Source organism: Salvelinus fontinalis, chromosome 26 (genome assembly GCF_029448725.1).
Source record: "Salvelinus fontinalis isolate EN_2023a chromosome 26, ASM2944872v1, whole genome shotgun sequence".
In the NCBI taxonomy this organism is placed as follows: Eukaryota; Metazoa; Chordata; class Actinopteri; order Salmoniformes; family Salmonidae; genus Salvelinus; species Salvelinus fontinalis.
The window spans coordinates 32155573-32176187 of NC_074690.1; the positions used below are offsets into that span (position 1 = coordinate 32155573).

At 42.9% G+C, this 20615-nt stretch overlaps 1 protein-coding gene and 1 long non-coding RNA gene across 2 annotated transcripts; both read right to left on the reverse strand.

Annotated features, from left to right (window-relative positions):
* Positions 1-6332: 6332 nt before the first annotated feature.
* On the reverse strand, positions 6333-15852 carry LOC129824124 (BTB/POZ domain-containing protein KCTD1-like). The gene is made up of 5 exons (XM_055883489.1): positions 14585-15852; positions 13415-13593; positions 10730-10874; positions 9490-9795; positions 6333-8292 (listed from the first exon to the last, which is right to left on the reverse strand). The coding sequence occupies exons 1-5, from the start codon at positions 14807-14809 to the stop codon at positions 8128-8130; spliced, it is 1020 nt and encodes a 339-aa protein (XP_055739464.1). The 5' UTR covers positions 14810-15852; the 3' UTR covers positions 6333-8127.
* Positions 15853-18121: 2269 nt separating this feature from the next.
* On the reverse strand, positions 18122-20321 carry LOC129824125 (uncharacterized). The gene is made up of 2 exons (XR_008754715.1): positions 19751-20321; positions 18122-19649 (listed from the first exon to the last, which is right to left on the reverse strand). It is a non-coding gene; the product is annotated as an uncharacterized LOC129824125 (long non-coding RNA).
* Between the last annotated feature and the right edge of the window lie 294 nt (positions 20322-20615).

Consider the following 20615-nt stretch of genomic DNA (forward strand, 5'->3'; position numbering starts at 1 on the left):
TTGGTCCAAAGACTATCCCTGTTAGATGCAACAGGAGTGTCCCAGCATCTCTGATTGGTGATTGAGATATCAGACCAGTCCTAATCGGCACAGCCCATAGTTAGACCTGCAGGCAGTGTTTCTTCCATTGGATGCAATAGATTATCCGCACACACGCGCCACACGAACACACACGCTTCCAGTTGGTATATCTCTGTGTTGCTAAGCCCCATTTTGATGCCCTCGTCTCATGGTATCCAACCCCCACTCCCTCTGTCTCTGTGTATTCCCTCAGGCTCCTCTCTGTGTGTGACAGGGCTACTGAACCAGGAAGGCATTGTTTTTCTCCACTCCGTGTTCACAGACACACATACATTTAGACTCTTTCACTGATACACCAGTGCGCACAAAAGCAGCCATAATCATATGCATTCAAAACTCTGGAGGTCCAATTCCAATGCCCAAGACAAAAGTATTAGATTGATTCATAGAACTAAGGGATGAAGTAGAGTTACAGTATCATGCCTCACTTCATCACAGCAGTGAGATGTATGGCTCCTTAGTGCAAATCAATTAATATCAAAGCAGATAAAATGCTAATATTTTGATTGGGCTCTCAACAGGATGTGTAGACGTCAGTGTTTCTACATGCGTGTGTGTTTCTACATGTGTGTGTGTGTGTGCCTTCATGCATTCGTGCATGTTTGTGTGCATCTGTGTGTTTCTTGGTATGTGTGTGTGTTCCGTAGCGCAGTGCAATGCGGGGAGGAGAAAAGACAGCAGGCAGCAGGGACAGACCCGTCAGCCACTCAGATCACATTAGGTCTTTTGGGATACTTTGGAACACATCAAGCCTGATGGGAGATGCCCCCCAGGGGTGCGAGGCACGGAGGCAGGCAGGCAGGCCTAAAGATGACATACAGACGGAGGAGCAGGGAGAACGGAGGAAGAGAGGAAGGCAGATCGTACCCATACACACTCATAATGGACATGTGCAGTACACATGCTATGTAGATCCGTACACATACATAAATGTGTAGATGCGTAGAATATTTCTATTTTAGTTACACACTTATAGATCAACAGCAAAACCACAATGCCACACACAATTCAGTCCCATTCAAAATACTATTTTCCCTAACCCCAACCCTAACCCAAAAACTTAACCTTAACCCTAAAACTAATCCTAGCTCCTAAACCTAATTCTAACACTAACTATAACCTTAACCCTAAACCCCCTACAAATAGCATTGTGGGGACAACAAAATGTCCCCAGTTCCTCAAATTTTTGTTTGTTAAACACATGCACGTACGTAAGCACGCACGCACGTAAGCACGTAAGCACGCACGCACGCACACACACACACAAACACACACACACCATATTCTCACAAACATATAACCTGGATCTAACACCAGATAACCTACATTGCAAACAAGGCACATATGCTAATGTGAAACAGGAGGCATGATGTTTACGAGCTACATATGATGCATATGCTCCTGCATGTGAGTAAATGCACTGACACGCTTGGGTACATTATGACCGCAGGGGCGTAACAGGAAATAGACACTTCTCTTCATGCCTGTTCTTTAATTGGGGCATTTATTGTTTTGTGCCGGTGTTTACTTCATTAAATTAAGGCACATTTTAGAAATGCAGAGTGTTTAAAGGTTTATATAAGCAGAATTTAGCTTTCAGCTATAAAGTGGCAAATTAACATTTTATGACTGTGGGATATGCCAGTTGAAGACGGTTTTGCATTTTTCTACTAATCAATTTGACTTTAACGTGTTGGATTTCGGTTTGATTTGCTTTCATTCAGCCCCCATGGCGGAATTTCGGTGTGTGTGTTTGCAGTGTATGTTAGTTTGTCCAAATAGCTTCCATGTTTGTCCAACTGTTCTTCTCTTCTTTAATAAATCAGAAAGTATACACAAGGTTTGGGGAGCATGCAGGGAGGATTACAAGGAACAAAATGCAACTAATGTTGAATATTCTGTATTGGTTTTAGTGTAATTATTTTTTAAATTCTTGGTTTATTAAATTTAGTCTCCTTGAGGCTGGTATGTATGGAAATGAGGTCTGATGTATTTTTTTTGCTGTATATTTCAACGATCACCTCAAGACTTTTAAACAAGATTACCCAGATGGCCTTGCATGGTGTGCCTGAAGTTTTATTTTCTTCCTCTGCCTGCTTTTCCTTCTTGGCTACAGGGGGACAGAGAGGGAGGCAGGGAAGCCTCCTGGAGGCTGGAGGCTAGGCCAGGGGGAGGCAGCTGGGGTGGGGAGAAATCTGGGGGAAGGGGAAGGAGAAGAGGGAGGGAGATGGGAGAGAAGGAAGAGAGGGTAAGGGGGTGAAGGAGATGTGGGGGTAAACCAACATCCGTCCAATGCCAGCCAATGTCATCCCTCTACCTGGCTCTGCTGTCAAGTGTATGGAGAGGAGTGGGTGTGGTGTTTGGAGGGGAACGGGTAAGATTTGGGGGTTTAAATGTCGAGGCACAGACTACAGAGTGAAGTGGGTAAGGCATGAGCTGCAGATATGGTGTGAGGTTAGTGTCACATGGTTGGGTCACATCAGCGTGGTTGACAGTTCAAAACCAACACAGTCCCTGGGCTAATTAACAACGTTAGAGCTGAGATTGTGAATACACCACATACCTGGTCAGTCAGGCTATCACTGTTGTTGTGTTAAGCAGTGTGAGTTTCTGTCCACTCACCACATGCTGGACATAATCATAATCTGCCACCCATGAGTGGGAATAACATTTTAATATATTAGGAACAGATAGATAGCAAATAGGGTTAAAATGTACACCTGTTCATTATTCCAACACGTGACTGCCCCCCAGGTGATACACAGTAGCAGGTGCAGAAATATGTCTTCAGTCTTGAACACATCTTTCAATGATAAGCTAACGGTAAGGTCTACAAGCCATGTCTTCCTATCTGGTGTCTTAGTCTTCACATTCTCAGTCTTCCGTAAGCAAACCACTTTATTGGTTAGGAAACTCAACATACTATAATACTCTTTGGACGCTACTTAAAGGCTCAATTCCATTTCTGTTTTCAGTTCCTACTCCTCCATTTGTTTGTTTTGTTAAGGTTTCACTACTCTCCTCCATCATAATGAATCACTTTTTTCCATCTTGTTCTTATTTATTCTCATGGCTGGAGGTAGAATGCACTTTATGGTTGATGAGGGGCTGAAATGAACTGAGCCTTAGCCTCAGCCCCGGGGGATAGCGCATATCTTAGCATAAGTGATGGCCGACCGGAGGGCTGGAGCCTGGCTGAGAGTGCCCCCAGGACAGCGGCTCTGACAGATCATGTATTTATAGGTCTGTTGAAAGACCTCTATTGTGTCCCACATAGCCCCAGTGCACGTCTGTCCTCTGTATTATAATAAAGCCCCTGGCCTTACCACAATGATGGATGGGAGGCCCCCGAATGGCAAGCTTTCCCGAATCATTACAACACTACTCCTAACATGCAGGTCTGCCCATGTGGATGACAGGAAGGTAGGGGTGAGGAGTAGAGGGCTGGTGAGCAATGAAGTTCGGTTTAGACCTTTTAATCAATGGCAGGGTATAGCTCTTATTAACTCTCAACTGAGAGAGGAAATGGAGTGAGTAAATGAGTGTGAGAGAGTGAGTGAAGGTGTGCGTGTGTGGACAGGTTTAACTATACCAGAAGTCCCCACAAGAATAAACAAGCAAAACAATTATTCCCCACATGGAAAAAGGCTATTTTAGGGGGTTTAGGGTTAGGGTTAGAATCAGGGTTAAAGGTTAGGAGTTAGGGTTAGGGAAAATAGGATTTTGAATGGGAATCAATTGTGTCCCCACAAGGTTCTAAAAACAAGACCGTGTGCATGCGTGAGTGTGTTTGAGAGAAAGGCTTGCTGGTGTTTTTTGCCAAAGGATATGTTTGTCATTATCTCGGTGGCTTAAAAGGCCTCGAGGCTTTTTCAATAGTGGTTTGAGAGAAAAGAGAGAGGCACCTATAATATCTATGGTCAAGCTCTCTGGTGGTCGGATTTCACTACTGGGACGAGACAAAGTGAACATTCCAATTCATTATAATCCAGCAATACACCTGCTATTTAGTGTGTGTCAGAATGAGAGGTGAGTGAGTATAACATGTAGCATACATATGGGTAGATTTGAGAAACCATAAAAATGAAGACAAAAAAAACTACTCTAATATGTTCCCGCAACCTTGAATCTTCACAGCTTTTCTATGCCCTGAGCCACACACAGGCAAGAGTTGAATTTGGAGCTGTTTCCCAATCTCATGTTCCTCTTTTACATTTTGTGTGGAATAGAACCGATTCCCTCTCAGTGTACAGTGGATGCCAAGGGGCCCGCAGCGATCACAGTCCAGCCTAAAATTCCTCACTGCAAGCGCACCATAACTCAAGGCTAGACTGATAAATAAAACAATAAAGAGCTCAGCGTGTTCGTGATCAGTAGTAGTACTCCTCGGCCTCCACTTGGAGTGCTGTCACAGATACTGTATTAGTAGACGCTCAACTGGGAGACTGATGGCTCTGGGGTTGAGGTTTGGCAAGGTGGTTGTTACTAGAACACCATAAGACAAGTTATTACTGAACTGAACCAAGGCATTGGCGTCCCGATGGATGTACAAAGGCTGGTCACATCAAAGGGATTTAAAATATAACAAAATACTTTAAACTTTATCTTGAAAATTAAGGGACATGTATGGGTCTCGTATTCAATCTTTCAGATGTAGTGATGTCTCCTCTCAATACTATTCAATGTGTTTTTCTGTCGTTTAAGTGAGGACTAAGTGTAACGTTTGTAATTACCATCGCACCGGCTTAAAAAGCCCCCAAGATTTTTTCCTTCTCCAATACAGGTTTAAGGCACCTATGAGAGAAGAAGTTAGTTAGACAAACATACAGTTTCTCATTAGTTCGATACAGTATGCCAGGGCACTCATTAGCAGCCCGTCACAGTGGCTTGTATTAACGGCTACTGTAAGCAAGGCGAGAGTCCTTACACTGACTTTTACTAGTGGTGAGTAAGCAAGGCCTAGGGAGGACCAGAGCCCTTCGAGGAGTCTCTACTAGCCACACTGCCCTTCTTTTGATGACTGGGAGTAATCACTAGAGAGAGAGAGACATGATCACAGAGAGAGGAGACACCAGTCTTGCTTCTTAGTACCATTCATCTTCTTCCTCCAACAGGCAGTGTCCTGAGAGGAGGCAATCTGCGATTCCTTTTCAACTCTGAGTGAATTCAGGAAATGAAGAGATAAGGCTGGACAGGGTATCATTACTGATGCCAATGCCCTACAGTTGCAAACTTAAAAATCACATAGGGGTGCAGAAAAGGTACCCCTGCTAGCTTAGAATAGATTTCTGAAGTGGAATTTCACAAACTGTAATTTTGCATCAGAAATTGCAGCATTCATTCAGCTTCCACCACAACACTTTTGGTAGACTTAACATGGTTTAGATACAAGTACCCTCATTGTCAATGGTTACTTATGGAGCAAAACTGAATTTGTGAAGTAAACTTGGGATGTATGGTGGTATTTATGTGATACTGGCAATTTCCCTAAATACTACAATTGCAATTTATTAAACAAACCTGCAAAATACTAACAAGAGTTGAAAGCCTGTGAGCAGCATGCGTTGCACAATAGGAGCAAGTCACAGAATTGCCTCTAACCTATAACAGTCAGTCAGAAGAGAATCTGGACCAACAGGGCTAGAAAAGAGTATTAAGTGGAGATTTTTCCAAGAGGGATGAAGTACGACAGCACCGTGCGACAGCACTCTGTGTGGGATTTCACTTTGTGTTGTGGTCCTGGAGGGATATGTGGAAACACAACTGACAGGACTTGTGTGAAGCAGTCGGCTCTAGTCAATATAACCAAGTAAAAAATCCACAATAGAACCAATCTACCCAAAACACATTCTTGGAGGTGCTGCTTCAGAGTCTGACGCAAAGCAAAGTTTTAACTTTCTAACTCTTACAATACCATGACGGATGTAACACGTGGTCTGTCTATGTGCCTATAGCCAGCACCAAGTACACAGAAAATGACACAGTAGTGAAAGGGAGAGATGGCAGAGGAGGACCGAGAGAAAGCATTGGAGAATGGAAGGGTGAAATTGACTTAATACTGTATATCTACAACTAAACATTCCGTGTAAAATGTATGTAATACGAAGCGAAAATAGATTTTTGTTCACCTGCTGGTGTTGAACATACATTAAAGATTGCACACAACAAGAACCAACACCAGCATATTGCATGATATGATGTGCAGTGATAACCAGCAACTCCCCAGCACCAGAACAGTCAATGGTCAGTCATTGGTGCAACTTTGGTTGAAGATTTATTTCACATTTTAGTGCTACATTCCTCTTTACTCAAATCTAGGGAGCGTAGGTAGATCACGTTAGAAATAGTTTATGATAAACTTCATATCATTAATATATCCTAAGAGTAATTCTTAAATGTGGGTCTTATAATAATAGCCTCACCTATTCAGTCATTAATGAGGCAACATTATTCAGTTTAAAAAGGTGACCATTTCAACATAAAAAAAAAACTCAAAACACATACAATGGCAAATCTCATTAACAGTATGTCACAAGGGGATCTTGTGACCCTCTAAATTAAATCACCTCTGTTCTCTAGTCTTAGTCCCCTAACAAAGAGGCAATTCCGTGCCATTTCTTAGAATTGACTTAATCATTTTCATGTAGTGAGTATAAAATGGTCTATGACACAAAATCTTGATAATACTGTGAACTATATTTCATAGCATTAAATCCAATAAGCTAACTTCGATAAAAAACACTTAATTTGCATGTATCACAATACTTAACATCCTGTGTGAATAAGAGTGTGGAGAAGAATGTATCATATTCAGTTCAAAATAATGGTGTTTATGTGAACTGAGATCCTGCAACATATTACAGTGACCTTTTTACAGTTTGGCAGAAAAATGTGACTTTATGGAGGCGGGTAAATGAAAAACGACATATCTCTGGTGAGAGGCCTTGCACTACATGTGCAGCCAAACCATTAACATTTTGTGTGGTCTTGATCATATCTAACCGTAGGTTCAAAGTTTTAAAACAAACTTTACTTGGGGACCCTGCGAAAATATGATCTCTCTCATTGGGGGGGGGGGGGGCTTGAACATTCACAAATGTCCTTGAGATAGAAACTCAAATGTTCTGCATCTCTTACGGCAACAACAACATCATCTCCCGTCACACCTTATTTTCTCTCTTTCTCAGTGGTTCTTCTCAAGTTGTAAAAAACATACCGACAAAGAAACAAAAAGATTACGCGCTGCACGGTGCCATACTTGCGAACATTAGAATATTTTTAAGTTTACATTTTCCCCTCGGGCTCAAAATGCGCATCAGCAAATTCAAATCGTTGACATAGTTGCACGTGATCAAACACTATATGTTACCTGTTCCCATCAGATAACCTAGCTAGTAGCCTATCATGTAATATTGCCACTCCACACTTGACAGACCAAGAGGAACAAAAGTAAACCTCAGAGTTTTAAAAATATCCCTCTGGTGTCCAAGTTGACATATTTGAAGTATTTACCTTAATTTAACTAGACAAGTCAGTTAAGAACAAATGTTTTATTTACAATGACGGCCTACCCCGGACGATGCTGGGCCAAATGTTCGCCGCCCTATGGAACTCCCAATCACGGCCGGATGTGATGCAGCCTGGATTCAAACCGGATTCAAACCGCAGTGACGCCTCTTGTACTGAGATGCAGTGTCTTAGACCACTGCGCCACTCGGGAGCCCCCTTGGTGCCATTGGTTGGTGGATAGTAAGCTCTTTGATAGGCTGATGCAGAATTTGTTAGAAGAAACAATCCCTGCCAGCCGGGCTAGGTCAGCAGAGGTCAGGTTCTCTGATGGGAAAAGCTAATATGTAGCATTTGAACATGTGCAACTTCGTCAATGATTCTAATTAGCTGATGCGCATTATGAGACTGAGAAAAAGTGTAAACTTATTCTAATGTTCGCAAGAATGGCCTCAGAGTCCACAGAGCTCTGCTGCGTCCCGTTGAGGGCTTGGCTGCCACCGAAAAAGAGTCTAGCGCCCCCCAGTTTCTGGGAGGTCTCTATTCCAGCTGCTCCTGTTTTATCCTGTTTGAGTTGGGCCCTCCTCGCTGGCCCGCCCTCCTCAGTTCCCTCCTCAGGACGTACTCGCTGAACTGGGAAGAGTCGACGCCTCCACCGCAGGAGCCGGCGATCTCAAAGCCACGCTGCTGCAGACGCTCCAACACCTGGTGGACACACGGAGAGAGAAAGAGTGTTGAGGTAACATTGTTAATACGGTTTTTAGATGGTACACACAGAGGACGTTTAGCTATCCTGAAGAGAGGGAGGAGATTTTGAAAATCGGTGTTCACAGAGGCGCAATGCTCTTAGCAGATCAATCACAGTAGGAAGTAGAACGTAGCTAGAAACAAACTCAATGACAACATGCGCCTTTGTCGAGCACAAGAAAAAGTGGCATCAGGGTTGAATGAACAGAGAAGAACAGATTATATAGTAAAATAATGACAAAATACACAGATGAATTAAGGGGAATAAATAAGAAGAAAGGAGACATCCATCCCTTCTTACCCAAAACCAAGAGCCTCTCATTCTCACTACCTGACTTATTATCTTTGACTGCTTACATGTGTGAGTGTGTCTGTCTCTCTCTGTGTGTGTGCGTGTGTCTGTCTCGCTCTCTCTGTGTGAGTGTGTGTCTCTCTCGCTCTCTGTGTGTGTCTGTCTCTCTCTCTGTGTGTGAGTGTGTGTCTGTCTCTCTCTCTGTGTGTGAGTGTGTGTCTGTCTCTCTCTCTGTGTGTGTGTGAGTGTGTCTGTATCTCTCGCTGTGTGTGGATTTGTCCCTGATCCCACAGCCTTGCAGACATCTACAGACGTGCCCGGAGGGCAGCAGGATCACATTCCATCAGAGACCCCAGGGGGTAGTAGGGCCTTTCTCTCCCGCTATTTGCCAATTAGCTCAGCAAGCCCCCCTCTCCCCCCAGCCCCGGGCCGAAGCCCCTGCCAGAACTACAAAGGTCCCCCCAATGCTGGCAGTCTCCCCCGCCACCCCACCCTGCCTCCATTAGGCCCAGATACAGCACCCTCCTCCGGCGTGCTTTAATAACCAAACAGGATTATGGGCCCTGCCTCAGGACAACCTGCCAGGGAATGCAGTGTAGCTCTCTCCCCCCACATACACTTGAGAGTGGTTTGTTGGTGTGCATGTATGTGAGAAAGGCTTTCTGCAATATACAGTAAGAATGGATAAACGTCCAACATTTTTAATAATAATGGTTCTGTGCTTTCATTTATGGATGCCTCTCTGACTGAGGCAATGGTTTCATCATAACCGAGGAACATTTGCATCTAGCCTTCTATAGAACATTCATATCTGGTGAACATACAGTGCCCCCAGAGACTAACCACAGTGTGTGTGTCCTCACCTGGACAGAGTTGAGATGACAGTATCCATTGAGCGGGAAGCGGATGACGTGTGTGGAGTCGTGGTTCCAGCCGGCATTGACCGAGTTGCACATGACGTCTCCGATCTCCGGGAACACGTCCTCGATGAGGACCTTATCTCCGCTCAGCGTTATCCTCTCTCCCAGGTCCGGCGCCACGCGTACCACCAGGCACTCACAGGGGCGTGACACCCTGGCCAGGTCGCGATCCTGGCGCCAGTGCTCCAGCTCAGCCAGCAAGGGCTGCAACTGGAAGTACCGGGCCTCCTCGTACAGCAGGCTATAGTCCTACATGGGGACAGCAAAGAGACCAGGTCTGTCAGGATAGGGCAAGTTGACACAAGCGCAGCATCTCAATAGAATTTCCCTGTCTGGGTGAAAGTGGATGGGCTCTCAACACCTCTACTTCTAAATCCCAATACTATTCATGAGGAAAGGAAGCTGGTTAAATCTCCTGAGACCCAGCCAAAGTGTGATCACTCAAACCACGGGGATTCTGGGTGAGTCCCATCCACCACAACAATTCACTGCATTACAATACAAATTCAGAGCAAGACTAATCCCTATTCAACATCTAGGTCTACCAGAAACCCCAACAAGGGGGGGTGTATCTTTCCCAAAAGGCAGCGGGGCTTAATCACACTTTCTAATTTTCTCAGACTCAGTCTCACATCTGCATGTCTGTCAGGGTGAATTTAGCCTGGGTCTGAACTTGGGCCTGTCTTTTGTCTTTGCTTATATTAGCTGACGTACTTCCCCTCTGATTGAGTCCCACTGTGTTTGGACAGTCCATCAGATAATGTCATTTATTTTCTCTCGGGCCAAGTTTGTAATTAAGGGCTAAACGATACATAAAAAACAAGCAAATGGAATGCAAACGTGTCACATACAGTGAGGATCAGCTGCACTCTTTTGGACACACGGATCGCCAGTTGCACGGCACACACAAATATAGGGGTAAGCACTGACTTAAAGTCTACAGACCCTGTAATGTGGCCAGCATGTTTGCTGGTTTTTATTTTACTTCACTAACATGCTGGAAGCGTCAATGGAGAGTACACAATATAATTCCCCCGGTGTTCAGGCTTGGCCACGCAAAAAAATATATATATCCGCTTTTCGCACCAATACTGACTAGAGCCATACACTCTCTATATACTAGTGCTCTGGGGTTTGACCCGATGATTGGACGCTACAGTAGAGGGGACAGTCAGACACTCACTTTGAAGTCGTCTGGGATGAGGAGCTTGGAAGTCCTGAGGAAGTTGAGGATGTAGCGGAACATGTGTCCGTCTCTGTCAATGAAGTAGTGCTGCTTCAGACTGTCCAATACTATGGGCTCTGTGCCATCGAAGAGACGGCCGATTCTAGAGAGAGGCACAAAGAAAAACACAGAGAGAGAGAGAGAGAGAAAGAAACACAGAGAGAGATATGTTAACATATGTTTCCCAAGTCAATAAATCCCTTAAATTGAAATTGAGAAAGAGAGAAGGGCCTTCTATGCCATCAAAAGGAACATACAATGTGACATACCAATTAGGATCTGGCTAAAAATACTTGGATCAGTTATAGAACCCATTGCCCTTTAAGGTTGTGAGGTCTAGGGTCCGCTCACCAACCAAGAATTCACAATATGGGACAAACACCAAACCGAGACTCTGCATGCAGAATTCTGCACAAATGTCTGCAAAAATATGCTCGGTGAACAAACTAAAACACCAAATAATGCATGCAGAGCAGAATTATGCCGCTAATGATCAAAATCCAGAAAAGACCCGTTAAATTCTACAACCACCTAAAAGGAAGCGATTCCCAAACCGTCCATAACAAATCCATCACCTACAGAGAAATGCTAAGCAAGCTGGTACTGGTGCTCTGTTCACAAACACAAACAGACCCCACAGAGCTCCAGGACAGCAACACAATTAGACCCAACCAAATCATGAGAAAACAAAAAGATAATTACTTGACACATTGGAAATAATTGACAAATAAAACAGAGCAAACTAAATGCTATTTGGGACAAACAGAGAGTTAAACAGAATGCTTGACCACTGTGACTGACCCCAAATTAAGGAAAGCTTTGACTATGTACAGACTCAGTGAGCATAGCCTTGCTATTATGAAAGGCCGCCCAAGGCAGACCTGGCTCTCAAGAGAAGACAGGCTATGTGCACACTACCCACAAAATGAGGTGGAAACGGAGCTGCACTTCCTAACCTCCTGCCAAATGTACAACCATTTAGAGACACATATTTCCCTCAGATTACACAGACCCACAAATTCAATTTGGATAAACGCCCATATCTACTGGGTGAAATACCACAGTGTGCATCACAGCAGCAAGATGTGTGACCTGTTGCCCCAAGAAAAGGGCATTTATTTTCCCTTTTGTACTTTAACTATTTGCACATCATTACAACACTGTATAGAGACATAATATGACATTTGAAATGTATTTTATTTTGGAACTTTTGGGATTGTATTGTTTACTGTCAATTTTGGTTTATTATCTATTTCACTTGCATTGGCAATGTAAACATATGTTTCCCATGCCAATAAAGCCCTTCAATTGAAATGAGAGAGAGACAGATCAATATACATGCGACTTGGAACAAAATGCTTGATGATTCAATTCTCAGTTGCTAATCTAGCCAATGTGTAGAGTATGATATTTTTTTCCCTTCCATGCATGTTCAATATATCATATGTTATAGGACCCAACAAACTGCTTCTATTCTTGAGTTGAGTTGTTGAGCAGATGACAGGACTGAGGACAGCGACTCTGTGCATCATGTGCTGTGACTCACTTGATGTGGGTGAGCTCAGTGTTTGATTTCTTTCACACCTTTGTTGAGTGATGCCGACATTACTCTGCTCCATGCACACAGACGGAGACAGTGCAAGAGAATGTGAGAGAGCAAGAGACCGTGCGAGAGAGACAACGAAAGAGAGAAACAGACAAAGACAGGAAGAGAGTGATAGAATCAGAGGGCAAGAGAAATGAAGCGGTATGGATGAGAGGAAAGAGCTGTCCTGTGGTCTGACGGAGGGGTCAGGGCCAGCTGGTAGAGGTGCCTGAGGCGGGGTGGCGCCCTGGGCTGCAGCGTGGCCCTCTTGCCTCCAGATGGTTCCGTGCCCTTTACTGCTGCTGGGACATCTGTCAGAATTACTGAGTTGCTTTTGTCTGCAGTTTGGACTTTTGAGCCATGCAAATGTTTACCTCTCAAAATATCTCTGGGCCAGGTTTGAAAAAAGGAGGCCATTTTGTATTTGGTATAGTGGGGAAATATTGATATGATGGATTGTAATCACTACATTGTAGAATAGCCTCAATAATCATATGGATTGAAACATTCAGTAATATCAAGCCCTGTGTTTACATCCAGTCTTTCCCACCTCACTCATCCATTTGAGTAATGCATCTTTGTGATTGGATGAACTTTGACATTTGTCCGGGCTGAGCTGTCAGAGGTTGGCATTTAAGTAATTCTGCACAACTTCTGTATAGTTTCAGCCAGCAGTTTTGAAAGTGGTGTTCACGAGCCAAAGTTTGTGTACTACGTCATCCATTTTGTATGATATGTTACGTCCCAAAATTATTATTATTATTTTAATTGCAATTCGTATGATACTTTAGGAATTTGTTGTGCTTAAGATCCCGGACTGCATCTTTAAGAAGAGAGCTAATGCAGATGAACACGGCTGAAATGATGGGCTAGGCTACCATCTACATCATAATTTCCCTTTCAACCCCTGAATCATCCCAAACACCCTCTAGAACCACATACGAACAACACAGATTTAAAACACTCTGTGGCACTGTGTACCAAAAGTGCTGAAACAAAGACATGGCTTTACGCAATTGTAATTGAGGAACTGTATCAATAGCAGAGAGGTCACGTGCCTGGACTCTGGGTACTTGGTTAACGTGGCCAGACTGCTGGTGTACATGTGTCCGCCCACGTCGATGTGCACAGGGGCGTTGGACTTGGTGAGCTGGGCGGGTGTCGGGATGCCCTGGTTACTCAGGGGGGACGCTGGTGATCTTGTGATCATTGGCCTGGACATGCTGGAACGGTTATCCTGTCACAAACAAGTAGACAAATCATGTTAATGATTATCAATATGGTGGACAGCACAGATTGAATACACATTCAAATGATTTGTTCATAATATGTAAATGTATATTTTTCCATTGATAAATGTTGACTGTACAGCACAAACTCCAGTTAAAACGGTTACATTTACACCAAACAGGAAGTGTGTTAGTACACACCGGTTAAAAAGGATACATTTAAACTAAACCTGAAATGAAGAATTCATCATAGCAACATTGCAGGACTTTGATTGGCCAGACAATATTCTTGTCATCATTCTGAAAAAAGGTTATGGTCAAATAGTTGGCCAAGGTCCAACTCCCTCTGTTTAGTCAGGACTGGGATAATATACGTATCGCTCTGTGTTACACTAGCCTAGTATTTCCTGACCTTGACCTGAATGTTACCAAGCACAACCTTCCATATCTGTTAGGCATAATCATCTTCCAAACTCAAATCAATTTGGAGCAGCAATCTCACACAGACTGTAAATGAGCAATAATCAGTCTAGATTTGAATAATGTAATAAGATTTAGAAATGTTCCCTGCTAACCCCAAAACATAATTAGCTGGCAATATCTCTAATGGCACCCAGAACAAATTGAGTTTCCCAATCACAAGTTCAAGACCCTCCTCTGAGCCAATAAGAAAAAAAATACAGAACATCTATCTCTGCACAACATACAAACATTGTCATTGGAGGGAGAAACATAGATGTTCTAATTTGAATTAAGTAGTAATGACAAAGAGATGTAGGACACCTTAAATTCAAACTTTAGATTAAGTTTTAAATGACATTAGCTCTGCTTATCTGATTTTATCAACGTGGGGAAATGGATACAAAACATTTGCATTGATTCACACCAAATAAATCCAACAACTTCCACTGTTGGTGGCTAGGCAACCGACATAAAATAAAGCATCTACAGAGAGTATGCACAAATGGAAACGAATTGGACTAAATAAATGTCTGTTACCTGTGCTGACGACGAAGACACAGAATTGTCATTCTGCTTTAGTGATACTGCAGGTAAGGGGTTGCTTCTTGAGTACATGAACGGAGCGTCCCCGCATTCCGCTCCTGTTCGCATTGAGATTCGTTTCAGGGACGCGTGTACTACGGACTCATCCACGGAATTGATTGGACGCGGGTGCTTTCTCGGTTTCTGAGGTGTTAAATCCATGATATCTGTTGCTTCCATTATCGAACCTGGCGCACTAAAAACAGGCTTCAAGCTGGAGATGCTGTCGGTTTCCACCTACAGACTCCGGAGAGGTGTGAATTGCGGGCTGCAGCACACCATTAACAAGAGCGATGCTTCTGTGGCAGACAGTCAACTGTGCCGCTTTTGCAATGGTTGTTGGGATAAGTCAAAGCCCCCCGACAGCATTTTCATCCTGTTGCCCCTGGGTTTTTAGAGTTGTCGCTGTTATAAATGAAGGTATTGTCACATTTACCGCAGAATTTCGCGTCTGCTAAGGTGTATTCTATAAAGTGGACAACAGGTTGATCTTTGGACCACCCCAAAAGCGCAGCATATCCCAATAATGACGCAGATCTGGATTTGCGCCCTGGCCTTTTCCCTTTCTATTCTTCGCCATCCTTTGTTCCAGCTGCCTCTCAAACACTACCATGTAGCCTGAACGTTACTTTTCCATTTAGCCTGCATCTGAAACTAAACCTTGTCCAGATGTCTGGCAACAGGTCCTTGGTAAAAACAAAGCTCAGTAACTATTGTAACACTATAACAGTGCAGAGTATTCCGTGATTAACCAAAGTACATAATCAAAATGCAACATAGACCTCGTGTTTCGGTTGTAGATTAAACACACACACTAGCCCCCAGGGAATTGGCGACCCTGGATGAACGCTTAACCTTTCCCCGACCCTTTTAGTCTCCACAGCACACTGTCCATAGAGCAGTTTACGCACATAAAGCAGACACTGATAGTATTGATAGCGTACGTACGCCCTCCGCTGACCTCAATCAAGCCATGAACTCTCTCAACCTTCAGCCTCTTAACCGTCGATCTACTCATGATGATAAGTTTGTTTTTAAATGGCGTTTTTGTTGTTGCTTAACGCTTTGATATTTATTTACGTCATGAATAGCGCTATAAAAGTAGAATTATTATTATTATTCTCCCAGAACAATGGGCTGTATTCAGGAGGGCTGTTAAGATTGTAGTGTAGATTTGATGAGCAAATTAAAAACAGTGACACCCACCCATTTTACATACACTAGCTGGAAGAGAGATTAAAGTAGATGTCACACGTCAAGATTTGATGGATGACCCTATGTGAGCCTATGTGACCGCTATGTGAACCTAAGGGGTTGCCTGTCAGGACATTCTGATGGTTAGGTGGGGGTCTTTGGGTAAGGGTCCAGTTGTCAGGTCAACCGGTAATGATTTATGACCCCAGCCTGATTTATGACCCTATGTAATGATTTATGACCCTATGTCCTGTTGTAGCAGGCATGCCCATATTTGGGCTTCCGGTCAGGACATCCTGGCCGGGGTGGGGGTCTTTGGGGTAAGTGTCAAGTTGTCAATGTCGTAAATCAGAAAAAGATCATGATTTATGACCCTATGTAGTGATTGATGCCCCAATGGTTTGTAGAAAGGGGGCATGCCCATATTTGGGCTTCCGGTCAGGACATCCTGATGGTTAGGGGGGGCTTTTTGGGGTAAGTAAGTGACCAGGTGTCATGTCAAACTGTTCCTGGATGTCTAGTGTTGGGGGTTGTTAATGAACATTTCAAAGAGGCTGGCTTTGCAGAAGCCTTATAAAGCCCCAAAACAATGCATGTGTAAGATTGTACAAGATAAACCCCCTGAATATTAAACAAAAATGACACATATGTCAATTTATGGTATGTTATGCTCGGCTTGTCAGGAACCCAGTGAACAAAGCATTGAGGAAGTTCTGTGTGAAGCTCCAGAATGTTTTAAAGGATTTTTGGGTACGCGTGAGGGCCATATGTCTTACATATTCCAGCCGGAGGATTCTACGGTAAAGATCTTCAACGCCAGTGGCCCCAAACCCGTTTATCAGGCAAAACCTGGGAGTTTTTCTCCTGCTCTGGGCATGAGAGAATGGCTAAACATCAGGCTGGCTCTTTGTAAAATTGAGCAGGTCCTGAGTGGCACAGCTGTGCCAGGCTATGCGTTGGAAGAACAGGTCTTCAGACGCAGTGATCTCAAGGCTCTAAGAATTGCTTCAATGGACTATAACCCGGACAACAAAGTGACAATTTTAGCCTGTGAAGTTTATGATGCGGGTAATGCTACAAAGTCTGTCAATTCTCCAGTAGCATCCAGAGCATGCAAAGATGTCAACTTTTTTATTCCTGTGTTTAGTTTTAAATGGGTGGATTATCCAATTTTCATAACACTTATGAATAAGCTGGACATTCTCTTCAAAAATCGCGAACAGTTAAGGCGCTGGCCTCGGCTTTTCTTGAGACATAGCCAGGACCAAAAGGCCCGACGTAGGATGTACCCCTGGAGTGAAAACTTACCAAGTGTTGATGAGCCTGGCAAGAGATCCCGGCATTTTGATGACCAACTGGACACTGACAATGGGGGGTGGTTGCATCAGATCCCTGGATCTGTAAGAAAGGCTTCGTAAAATACCTTAAGAATGTAACGCTATAAAATGTATGTACTAAATATTTTGAATGAAAAAAATGGTTTTAAAAGCAGAATCTCACCACGTTATGAACTCTCGCGTTTGTTCACTCTTAGCGCAGTCTGTCCCTGAGAAAAAAAACTTGCGCAATGTGCGCGCGTATGGGCGTGCGTATGATGTAGTGGCTGTGTGTGTGTGTGTGTGTGTGTTTCAAAAACAGAAAAAGGGGGCTAGGTGTTTGTTAAAAAAATACCCTTGCATCTGCGCTCAAGGCTCTCTATGCATGGGGGGTCGTTTGAAACCAAGGTTTACACTATCTGGCAAAACAGATGCCTACCCCCTCAACAATAATATTGGGTCGTAAGCCTCCTAAACACAAAGTCCTTTCAAAAACTATTTTTTAGGTGGGCTAAAAAGTCATTCAGCCCAGCCCTGTCGAGACCTCCCCACCCCAGCATCTAGATGCTAGCCCCCGGAGATTTTAGAATATCAAAAGATACCTCATGTTTAGACACCACCCAATACCCTATGTTTGAACCAAATACCTTAGGAGTCAAAGATTCCTTTGGGAGGATTTTTAGCGCGAAAAAAAAACGTCAACCCGGTGCTATGTGAAATCATACCGTACTTTCTCTAGTTAGGGGTGGGGGCAAACTCTATTGACAACCGCTACGATGGCTATTCAATGTACAACAGGGGTCTTCTGTAACAAGCAATACGTGTTAAATATGGGCCACAGTCAATCATGACAGCCTCTTTATGAAAGGCCTTTACTTATGACTTAAACAGAATAATTTTATACGCAGCTTATTCATTGATGCTGTGGGATAAATCAGGTGTTTCTAGGTGGGCTTAAACAATCTACAGTGAAACAAAAGTGTACATTTTACACACATGTTTATTGACTTTTAAAAAGACCACAGTAACATGACAGATATAGTGGAGATGCTCCAAAAATCGGCTATTGGATATTCAATGTACAACAGGGGTCTTCTGTAACAAGCAATACGTGTTAAATATGGGCCACAGTCAATCATGACAGCCTCTTTATGAAAGGCCTTTACTTATGACTTAAACAGAATAATTTTATACGCAGCTTATTCATTGATGCTGTGGGATAAATCAGGTGTTTCTAGGGGGGCTTAAACAATCTACAGTGAAACAAAAGTGTACATTTTACACACATGTTTATTGACTTTTAAAAAGACCACAGTAACATGACAGATATAGTGGAGATGCTCCAAAAATCGGCTATTGGATATTCAATGTACAACAGGGGTCTTCTGTAACAAGCAATACGTGTTAAATATGGGCCACAGTCAATCATGACAGCCTCTTTAGGAAAGGCCTTTACTTAGGACTTAAACAGAATATTTTTATACACAGCTTATTCCTTAATGCTGTGGGATAAATCAGGTGTTTCTAGGTGGGCTTAAACAAATCTACAGTGAAACAAAAGTGTACATTTTACACACATGTTTATTGACTTTTAAAAAGACCACAGTAACATGACAGATATAGTGGAGATGCTCCAAAAATCGGCTATTGGATATTCAATGTACAACAGGGGTCTTCTGTAACAAGCAATACGTGTTAAATATGGGCCACAGTCAATCATGACAGCCTCTTTATGAAAGGCCTTTACTTATGACTTAAACAGAATAATTTTATACGCAGCTTATTCATTGATGCTGTGGGATAAATCAGGTGTTTCTAGGTGGGCTTAAACAATCTACAGTGAAACAAAAGTGTACATTTTACACACATGTTTATTGACTTTTAAAAAGACCACAGTAACATGACAGATATAGTGGAGATGCTCCAAAAATCGGCTATTGGATATTCAATGTACAACAGGGGTCTTCTGTAACAAGCAATACGTGTTAAATATGGGCCACAGTCAATCATGACAGCCTCTTTAGGAAAGGCCTTTACTTAGGACTTAAACAGAATATTTTTATACACAGCTTATTCCTTAATGCTGTGGGATAAATCAGGTGTTTCTAGGTGGGCTTAAACAAATCTACAGTGAAACAAAAGTGTACATTTTACACACAGGTTTATTAACTTTTAAAAAGACCACAGGAACATGACCGATATAGTGGAGATGCATGCTACACAAATCTGCTAGTGGATATTCAATGTACAACAATAGTCTTAGGTAACATGCAATACGTGTTAAATATGGGCCACAGTCAATCATGACAGCCTCTTTATGAAAGGCCTTTACTTATGACTTAAACAGATTCATTTTCTACCCATCTTATTCATTAAAGCTGGGTGCATACCCCAGGATTTACATGACGGACGGATTATCTACCCATGGAGGGAAAACTTACGGAGCTTTGAGGGAGTGTGCAAGCGTCTTAGCGATCGGATAATGGTCAGGGGCTAACCAGGACCTATATCTGTAAGAAAGGCATAGTAAAATACATTAATTATGAACGGCTATAAATTGTATGTACTAAATATTTTGAATTAAATAAATGGTTTTAAAATTGTATCTCACCTTCTAACGATAGGAATAAGTCCTTAACTTCTATCACCAAGCATGCCCCCGGAGAAAAAAACTTGCAGAAAAAGCCATGTGCGCGCGCGTGTGTGTGTGCGTGCGTGTGCTGGAGTGTATGCGTATGTGTGTGTTTCAAAACAAAGAAAACGGGGCGGGGTGTGTGTTCAGAAATGGCCAGGCGTCTGCGCTCAAGGCTCTCTCTCTCTCTCTCTTTACAATATACGTCAAAACAGAGGCCGACCCCCAAACAAAAAAGTGTGTCTTTGTCTTACGGCCACTTACGAATCATTAACAACATGTCAAAACATAATTTATGTTTTAGGGTCTAAAACAGATGCTGTAGGGTTTTAAAAAGTCAATCAGCCCAGCGATGTCGAGACCTCCCCACCCCAGCATCTAGATGCCAGCCCCCCGGAGATTTTAGAATATCAAAAGGTACCTAATGTTTAGCCACACCAATCCCTTTGTTTGAACCAAATAACTTAGGAGTTAAATATAGCTGGGGTCTAGTCCTAAAAAAAAAAAAAAACGTCACCCCCCCCAGGCTATGTAAACTCATTCCGTACTATCACGACTTTTGAGCCAAGGCCGCAAACTTCTCAACGAGTCTAGTGAAACAGATAGTTTCCTACTGTTAGCCTCGTTTTAGCGCAGTTACACACATGCAGGACAGCAGAATTGTTATCGGACTGACCCGTTAAAAAGATAATCTGGGAAACCCTCCTAATGGACCTTTCTATAGGTTAGTTCGTGAAATAAATATATATATATATATATATAAATATATATATATGCTGTATATTAGATTTAGGATGCGGGGACTTGTTTGAACATTGTGAATGTTATAGTAATATTAAACAGG

Excerpts from the sequence above, each read along its gene's own strand:
- LOC129824124 (XM_055883489.1), bottom strand. The coding sequence starts at position 14,809 with ATGGAAGCAACAGATATCATGGATTTAACACCTCAGAAACCGAGAAAG. Across the intron at positions 13,594-14,584 it reads TGTCTTCGTCGTCAGCACAG|GATAACCGTTCCAGCATGTC; the intron begins GTAACAGACATT and ends TGTTTGTGACAG. Across the intron at positions 8,293-9,489 it reads GTCATCTCAACTCTGTCCAG|GTGTTGGAGCGTCTGCAGCA; the intron begins GTGAGGACACAC and ends TGTGTCCACCAG.